Source organism: Bubalus bubalis, chromosome 1, assembly GCF_019923935.1.
Source record: "Bubalus bubalis isolate 160015118507 breed Murrah chromosome 1, NDDB_SH_1, whole genome shotgun sequence".
NCBI classification, from domain to species: Eukaryota; Metazoa; Chordata; class Mammalia; order Artiodactyla; family Bovidae; genus Bubalus; species Bubalus bubalis.
Genome location: NC_059157.1, coordinates 146,727,011 through 146,737,120, shown reverse-complemented (window position 1 = coordinate 146,737,120; position 10,110 = coordinate 146,727,011). Strand labels below are relative to the sequence as shown.

General features: G+C 35.7%; 1 protein-coding gene across 1 annotated transcript in view; it reads right to left on the bottom strand.

Moving 5' to 3' along the window:
* Positions 1–400: 400 nt before the first annotated feature.
* The window catches only part of BCHE (butyrylcholinesterase), a 77,541-nt gene continuing 67,831 nt past the window's right edge, over positions 401–10,110 (bottom strand). Inside the window, exon 4 of the mRNA XM_025288769.2 lies at positions 401–1,004. Within this exon, the coding sequence (XP_025144554.1) occupies positions 880–1,004 (125 nt within the window). The 3' untranslated portion in view covers positions 401–879. The remainder of the gene's footprint in view (positions 1,005–10,110) is intronic.

Here is a 10,110-nt window from a genome sequence, read left to right as displayed (position 1 = left end):
AATTTATCTGAAAAAATATAATCATTTCTTTTTTGAAATTGAACAATTTCTTTACTAAAATCATGATACATCTGGATCCAGTCAAGGGATATTTCAGATAGTACATAATTTTTGAATTACAGGAAGAGTAATTTACATGTGGACATGTTTGGGAGAGTTGAGGAGTGAAGAAGTGAGAAAGAAAAAAGTTGAAAGAACAGGAGTATAATTTGAAGACTATAAGCATACACACCTTTAAAAAATTCAAAATATAAGTAATTATATTCTTTTACATTTTGTCTATTGGTTGTGACATTTTGTTTCTATCATTAGGTAGTTCCAATTGACCAAGCCTCTTATTTTAAGATTCTCTTAAATAAATTCTCTTGCCTTCATATAAAAGAAAAACCAAAGAAGCCAATTACTTTGTTTGTTTTAATATATCACATTAACATTAAATGCATAAATTAGTTAAGAGGAAATAATATTGTAAATCACAGTATGTAATGTTTCAAGACCTCCCACCCATTTTTTAAAAATATCTTTTGTCAGTGGTAATAAAAATAAATTGGAGATTGGAAACAACTCAGATACATTTTAGGGAAATAATTTCTTAAAGTTATTCAGGAAAGAGAGAGTTTGAAGCTGCAAACTGTTTTAATATGCATATAATTAATTCTCATACTTTATAATGTGAAATTTAATTAAACTTGTTCTAGCCATTTGGGTTTTGGAATGCTAGGTACAATACTAAGTGAAAGAAGAGAGGAATCGATTTTATCCTTTTGACATTTTTGTTTTATACATAATAGCTTTCTTACCAGGAGTGTAAGAGAGCCAATGATAGTTTTGCCTTGATCTACAGGAAAACAAACGTTCTATAAAAGGTAAATCTATTAATTAGAGACCTGCACAGCTTTCTTTCTTGCTAGTGTAATCGTTAAATTGATTTTTCCAATCCATCATGTAATTGTTCCAGCGATGGAATCCTGCTTTCCATTCTCGTTCTACTTCATCAATATTTCCTGTAAAACACGGAGTGAGTTGTGTTAATCTACATTTCAATCTCTGTTTATGTTAATTAAAAAATAATTTTGATTGCAGATACCATTTTTTCCTAGCACACTGCAGTGATCTTTTAATTCATTATTTATTATCAACTTCCTTCACTACATGAAAAAACTAATAAATTTTAAACATACTATATGAAAATGAAAATTATATATACATACAAGATGTATTCAACATAAAATGCAACACACATCAGTTTGTATATTATGTCAAATTATATTACATATTTTTGCTTTAGTTTCTGAGAAGATACATAAATATTATTTTCTAGACTCCCCTAAGCATAGCAAAAATCTCATTTAACACATATATTTTACATATATAATTATATAGCAGAGTATTATTTCTGATGAAAATATTCATATATAAATATGTATTATTAATGCTTTAGGAGAACTGTGTAATTGGCATTCTACATAGATTTTACATTCTTTCTGTATATTTTCATTACACACAAAGCCTGGTCATTGAAAAGAGTTTATTAAAAATAGTGTAATATAGTTTATTAACTGCTTTGAAAATTAGAAAGATGACCAAGAAAATCTCTGTTTTCCAGTTTTTCAAAGTGTATGTATGTGTCAGGGGAAAGGAGTGTTTCTACCAGAAATAATATGAGACAAGGAACCAAAAAGGGTTTATGTAATACAAAAAAAACTTGAAATTTTGATTTATTTGAAGTGTATTTATATTAAAGAATAAAGATTGTAAACAATAGAAGCTCTTAAATTACAGGCTTTTAAAATCATATATTTAAGTTCCTAATATAAATAGATATAATAAAGCCAGAAGATGGTTTATTCAAATCTATAGGTTTTTAATATATTTGTAGTACTCTTATGGTTTAAGTTTTTAGGAGGTTTTGTCAAGAGATAGCACTGGTCATAGCAAACAACCTCTTCCAACAATACAAGAGAACGCTCTACAAATGGACATCACCAGTCAATACCAAAATCAGATTGATTATTTTCTTTGTAGCCACAAATGGAGACGCTCCATACAATCAGCAAAAACAAGACTGTGAGCTGACTGGGGCTTAGACCATGAACTCCTTATTACCAAATTAAGACTTAAATTGAAGAAAGTAGGGGAAACCACTAAACCATTCATTTCAGTTCAGTCATTCATTCGTGTCCGACTCTTTGCAACCCCATGAATTGCAGCACGCCAGGCCTCCCTGTCCATCACCGACTCCCGGAGTTCACTCAGACTCAACGTCCATCAAGTCAGTGATGCCATCCAGCCATCTCATCCTCTGTCGTCCCCTTCTCCTCCTGCCCCCAATCCTTCCTAGCATCAGCGTCTTTTCCAATGAGTCAACTCTTCGCATGAGGTGGCCAAAGTACTGGAGTCTCAGCTTCAGCATCAGTCCTTCCAAAGAAATCCCAGGGCTGATCTCCTTCAGAATGGACTAGTTGGATCTCCTTGCAGTTCAAGGGACTCTTAAGAGTCTTCTCCAACACCACAGTTCAAAAGCATCAATTCTTCAGCGCTCAGCTTTCTTCACAGACCAACTCTCACATCCATACATGACCACTGGAAAAACCATACCCTTGACTAGACCGACCTTTGTTGGCAAAGTAATGTCTCTGCTTTTCAATCTGCTATCTAGGTTGGTCATAACTTTTCTTCCAAGGAGTAAGTGCCTTTTAATTTCATGGCTGCAGTCACCATCTGCAGTGATTTTGGAGCCCAAAAAAATAAAGTCTGACACTGTTTCCACTGTTTCCCCATCTATTTCCCATGAAGTGATGGGACCATTCAGGTATGACTAAAATCAAATACCTTATGATTATACAGTTGAAATGACAAAAATATTCAAGGGATTAGATCTGATAGACAGAGTGCCTGAAGAACTATGGACAGAGGTTCATGACATTGTATAGGAGGCAGTGTATACAGTTGAAGTGACAAAAATATTCAAGGGATTAGATCTGATAGACAGAGTGCCTGAAGAACTATGGACAGAGGTTCATGACATTGTATAGGAGGCAGTGACCATCCCCAAGAAAAAGAAATGCAAAAGGCTTTGTCTGAGGAGGGCTTACAAATAGGTGAGAAAAGTAGAGAAGTGAAAAGCAAAAGAGAAAAGGAAAGGTACACCCATTTGAATGCAGAGTTCCAAAGAATAGCAAGGAGAGACAAGAAAGCCTTCCTCAGTGATCAATGCAAAGAACTAGAGGAAAACAATAGAATGAGAAATACTAGAAATCTTTTCAAGAAAACTGGAGATACAATAGAACATTTCATGCAAAGATAGGCACAAAAAAAGGACAGAAATGATATGGACCTAAAAGAAGCAGAACATATTAAGAAAGGGTGGCAAGAATACACAGAAGAACTATATAAAAATTATCCTCATGACCCAGATAACCATGGTGGTGTGATCACTCACCTAGAGCCAGACATCCTGGAATGCGAAGTCAAGTGGGCTTTAGAAAGCATCATTATGAGCAAAGCTAGTGAAGGTGATGGAATTCCAGTTGAGCTATTTCAAATTCTATAAGATGATGCTATGAAAGGGCTATACTAAATATGTCAGCAAATTGGAAAACGCAGCAGTAGTCACAGGACTAGAAAAGGTCAGGTTTCATTCCAATCCCAAAGAAAGGCAATGCCAAAGAATGTTCAAACTATCGCACAATTGCACTCTTCTCACACGCTACCAAAGTAATACTCAAAATTCTCCAAGCCAGGCTTCAACTGTATGTGAACTGTGATGTTCTGTCAGGAGCTGCATTAGGCATTACTGACCAAATGGAGGCATGGCCCCAACCCCCTCTCCTCATCTCGCAGGCACGGTCCGGGGATGAAGGAGTTAGGCCTTGTGATTCTGATTTCTTCTTTCCTTTCTTCGGTTGAGTTGGCTGGAAAGAATGTTAAGGTGCTTGAGAGAAGCATGAGAAAGCACAAAGCCTTTTGCAGTTGTGCCCAGAAAATAATCTATAAAATAACCATTGACATTTGTTCAAGGATCTTTACAAAGAATGTCCCAGGATGAGCACATAGGCCACAGCTTGAGGCCATGGGAAGGATTGTTATCTGGGACCTGTTTGTGAGGGAAATATTTATGGCAAAAGAAGTTTGCTTAGTTTGGGTTTAGGAATAATTAAGAATAGCTAGAAGCCTTTTTAGGAGATAGTGATCTTAAGATGCTAGGGGCAAACAGGATTTAGAAAAATAAGAAATAAACTGAGGAATGTAGCATGAGTTACAATGTAATCACAAGTTAAGTATAGGACACATAAGACAAAGTAGATAATAGATAGTAAAGCCAATTCTGAGAGAATCGCTGAAGCTGGAATTCTGTAGAACAACAATGATTTCTGGAGACAATAAATCTGGGTGGGGGAAATCTAAAATGTCAAAACACTGAGCTAATGCTTTTGTCAAAGTATAAAAGAAAACCTGAAGCTTGAAATAAACATGTAGTTCCATACTATGAGTCAGAGGCTATATCATCGTCCACCGACACCGCTCACCCCTTCAGGCTTCCCTGGCTGCCGGAGCCGGACTCCGGCAGTATTCCAGATTTTCTAGCTGGATTTAGAAAAGGCAGAGGAACCAATATCAAACTGCCAACATCTTTTGGATCATTGAAAAAGCAAGAGAGTTCCAGAAAAACATCAACTTCTGCTTTATTGACTATACTAAAGACTTTGACTGTGTGTATCACAACAAACTGTGGAAAATTCTTAAAGATATGGGAATACAAGACCACCTGACCTGCCTCTTGAGAAATCTGCATGCAAATCAAGAGGCAACAGTTAGAACTGGACATGGAACAACAGACTGGTTCCAAATAGGGAAAGGAGTACGTCAAGATTGAATATTGTCATCTTGCTTATTTAACTTATATGCATATCATCAGAAATACCAGGCTAGATGAAGCACTAACTGGAATCAAGACTACCAGGAGAAATATCAATAACCTCAGATATGCAGATGACACTACCCTTAGAGCAGAAAGTGAAGAGTGACTAAAAAGCCCCTTGAAGAAAGTGAAAGAGGAGAATTTAGAAGCTGGCTTAAAACTCAACATTCAGAAAACTAAGATCATGGCATCTGGATCTATGGCAAATAGATGGAGAAACAATGCAAACAGTGACAGACTTGATTTTCTTGGGCTCCAAAATCACTGCAGATGGTGACTGTAGCCATGAAAGGAAAAGATGCTTACTCCTTAGAAGAAAAGCTGCGACCAACCCAGACAGCATATTAAAAAGAGAAGACATTACTTTGCTGTCATAGGTCCATCCAGTCAAAGCTATGGTTTTCCAGTAGTCATGTATGGATGTGAGAATTGGACTATACAGAAAGTTGAGTGCAAAAGAATTGATGCTTTTGAATTGTGGTGTTGAAGAAGACCCTTGAGAGTCCCTTGAACTGCAAGGATATCCAACCAGTCCATCCTAAAGGAAATCAGTCCTGAATGTTCATTGGAAGGACTGATGCTGAAGCTGAAACTCCAATACTTTGGGCACCTGATATGAAGAGCTGACTCATTGGAAAAGGCACTGATGCTGGAAAAGATTGAAGGCAGGAGTAGAAGGGGACGACAGAGGATGAGATGGTTGGATCACATCACCGACTCAATGGACATGAGTTTGAGCAAGCTCTAGCAGTTGGTGATGGACAGAGAAGCCTGGCGTACTGCAGTCCATGGGGTCACAAAGAGTCGGACATGACTGAGTGACTGAACTGAACTGAGTAAAGCTAGAAGATGGTTTATTTAAATCTATAGGTCTTTTATATATTTGTAGTTCTGTCACTTTTTAAGTCTTTAGGATGCTGAGCTACAATCATTAAATTAAAAACAAAATTTTAAGTTATTTCAACTATTGTGAAAATAAAAACTGACAATTTTTATTATATACTTTTCAGTTAGGAATTTTTGAAATTAATTATAACTTTGTAAGGTGCTAATTAGGAGAAGAATGTTCATGTGATCTCATATTACATTATAATGAATACATAAAAATGTCTTCATATTATTAACAATGGAGCACATTCAGTGATTTGTTTTTTGTTAAATGAAAATCAAAATATTTAATGTCATTAAGAGATTCCCCTGTAATTTAAGATATATTTAGGTTTGACATGTTCACAGTGCTTGGACATTGGACAGATATTTGTGCATTTATATTTGAGTTTATAGGACAAAAATGTCCTATTTTTATGTAAAATGCCTTTGAAAAGGTCAATGGCTATACTTTTTTTTAAAGTGAATAAAAGAACTTTTCTAAAGAATCAAAAAACAGTAAATGTGGAAGAAAGATATTAAATATCCTACCAAATGATTCACTCTTCTGTTCTTTTTTATGACAATTAAATGCTGTTTTAAAATTATTTGCACAAAATAAGGTTAGAAACGACAAAACTCTTTCTATAACAAATAAATGACTGGTTTAGAAACGATAAAACTTTTGGTATAACAAATAAATGACTAGTAATTTAGCATTTAGATGATGAATTTTAATATTTATAGAAAAGGTCTTATATCTGATTTTCTTCATGGAATTATATAAAATCCATTGATTCATATAAAGATAAATTTATTTCTTCTTCTGTCATAATCAAATATCTATACAATTTACTTACTCAAAGTTTACTTTCTAATGTCAAAATGCTCTGTAAATCTGATTACATTTTCCCTTTAGAATTACTGAATATTGATTGAGACAATATAGTACAAAACATTTAATTATTTTCTAACAGAATCTAAAGCAACTGAAAACACTCTAATGAAAAGACAATAAAAAAAAAAAACCTTAGTCCTATGTCATAAATCATAACCAAAATTAGAATTTTTTTTCTCCTCCCCTCCTTCTTTTTCCTCCCAAACTGGAATACTGTTATACTTAAGTGGCTATAGATTTATCATCATCATTGTGATGTAGTTCTACTTGTTTTGTAGTTAACAGGGTGCTGCACTGTGAAATAAAGAAAAGAACATCAATATAGGCTTTGGAGTGACATGTGTTGAAATTCCAGTTGACCAATTATGATATTAGTATAAAAGAAACTAGCTTTTCAAATTAATTTTCCAACTGTAAATGGAGTTGGTAATCCCTATTTTGCAGTGTTGCCATGTGGGATAATTGAGATGATGTGTACATTTTGGAATTAAACTATATGCATCTTTGGGGAGCTCTGGAAATGAACTTACTGCCTTTGTTACAAAAATTATTTCCTAACTTTGCTCTTTATTGAATCATTATAGACCTAGATCAATACCAGTAATTTAATAACACACTGATACAACTTTTTCAGGATTTTTATGATCTTTGTTTTGCCCACATTTGTTTCATTTGGGGAAAAGTCAGCAGGCTTCCCTACAGAAAGAAGTATAATAATTAAACAATTTTTTGTCTTGTCAGTTAAAAAAGAGTGAGCTAAGTCTCACTAGCCAAGTCTGAGGAGTTAGGACAGAACATAAGAGAAGTTACTGTTATTGTTAATCAAGATGAAGGTAGAAGACATTAATTATATTGATACTGAATGGTACTGAACATTACAATAAAAAATAACATATTTCCTGTGCTTTAAGAGATCATAAAAATATCTTCTGTTCCCTTTACTTGCTTATCTTCCAGTTTTTCAATCAGTTATTAAAATTGCAAAGGGATTCATGATTCTTTATGGAGTAAATCATAAACTTAATAATTTCCCTGTTATAATTTGAGGTGTGTGGTGAGATAGCGTGAACTATGATAAACTTGTCAGGAAGATCTACTGGAGAAGGGAGAGGTTACCCACTCTGGTATTCTTGGACATCCCTGGTGTCTCAGCTGGTAAAGAATCTGTCTGCAATGGGGGAGACCTGGGTTTGATCTGTGGGTTGGAAAGGCTATTCTGGCCTGGAGAATTCCATGTGGATTGTATAGTCCATGGAGTCGCTAAGAGTTGGACACACTGAGCAGCTTTCACTTTCATGATAACTCAGGCTGGGTTTTGTGAAGACTCCGTATGCTTTTACAGTGAAATAAATAGAACAGTTACTTTGATCATTAAATAACTCAGGTCTTAAGAGAAGACTCTACACATGGACATCACCAGATGGTCGACACCAAAATCAGATTGATTATATTCTTTGTAGCCAAAGATGGAGAAGCTCTATACAGTCAGCAAAAACAAGGCCAGGAGTTGACTGTGGCTTGGATCATGAACTCCTTATCACAAAATTCAGACTTAAATTGAAGAAAGTGGAGAAACCCACTAGACCATTCAAGTATGACCTAAATCAAATCCCTTATGATTATACAGTGGAAGTGAGAAATAGATTTAAGGGACTAGATCTGAGACACAGAGTGCCTGATGAACTGTGGATGGAGGTACATGACATTATACAGGAGACAGGAATCAAGATCATCCATAAGAAAAAGAAATGCAAAAAAGCAAAATGGCTGTCTGAGGAGGGCTTACAAATAGCTGTGAAAAGAAGAGAAGTGAAAAGCAGAGGAGAAAAGGAAAGATATACCCATTTGAATGCAGAGTTTCAAAGAATAGCAAGGAGAGATAAGAAAGCCTTCCTCAGCAATCAGTGCAAAGAAATAGAGGAAAACAACAGAATGGGAAAGACTAGAGGTCTCTACAAGAAAATTAGAAATACCAAGGGAACATTTCATGCAAATATGGGCTCAGTAAAAGGCAGAAAAGGTAGAGACCTAACAGAAGCAGAAGATATTAAGAAGAGGTGGCAAGAATACACAGAAGAACTGTATAAAAAAGATCTTCATGACCCAGATAATCATTATGGTGTGATCACTGACCTAGAGCCAGATATCCTGGAATGTGAAGTCAAGTGGGCCTTAGAAAGCATCACTATGAACAAAGCTAGTGGAGGTGATGGAATTCCAGTTGAGCTATTTCAAATCCTGAAAGATGACACTGTGAAAGTGCTGCACTCAATATGCCAGCAAATTTGGAAATCTCAGCAGTGGCCACAGGACTGGAAAAGGTCAGTTTTCATTCCAATCCCAAAGAAAGGTAATGCCAAAGAATGCACAAACTACTGCACAGTTGCATTCATCTCACACACTACCAAGGTAATGCTCAAAATTCTCCAAGCCAGTCTCCAGCAATATGTGAACCGTGAACTTCCAGATGTTCAAGCTGGTTTTAAAAAAGGCAAAGGAACCAGAGATCAAACTGCCAACATCCGCTGGATGATCGAAAAAGCAAGAGAGTTCTAGAAAATCATCTATTTCTGCTTTATTGACTATGCCAAAGCCTTTGACTGTGTTGATCACAATAAACTGTGGAAAATCCTGAAAGAGATGGGAATACCAGACCACCTGACCCGCCTCTTGAGAAACCTGTATGCAGGTCAGGAAGCAACAAGTTAGAACTGAACACGAAAGAACAGACTAGTTCCAATTAGGAAAAGGAGTATGTCAAGACTGTATATTATCACCCTGCTTATTTAACTTATATGCAGAGTACATCATGAGAAACGCTGGGCTGGAGGAAGCACAATTTGGAATCAAGAGTGCTGGGAGAAATATCAATAATCTCAGATATGCAGATGACACCACCCTTACGGCAGAAAGCGAAGAACTAAAGAGCATCTTGATGAAAGTGAAAGAGGAGAGTGAAAAAGTTGGCTTAAAGCTCAACATTCAGAAAACGAAGATCATGGCATCTGGTCCCATCACTTCATGCCAAATAGATGGGCAAACAGTGGAAACAGTGGTTGACTTTATTTTTCTAGGCTCCAAAATCACTACAGATGATGATTGCAGCCATGAAATTAAAAGATGCTTGCTTTTGGAAGGAAAGTTATGACCAACCTAGACAGCATATTAAAAAGCAGAGAGCTGTAGGAGTTGCTTGTATATTTTTGAGATTAGTTGTTTGTCAGTTGCTTCACAAGCAACTCCTACAGCTCAATTCCAGAAAAATAAATGACCCAATCAAAAAATGGGCCAAAGAACTAAATAGACATTTCTCCAAAGAAGACATACAGATGGCTAACAAACACATGAAAAGATGCTCAACATCACTCATTATCAGAGAAATGCAAATCAACACCACTATGAGGTATATTTCATGCCAGTCAGA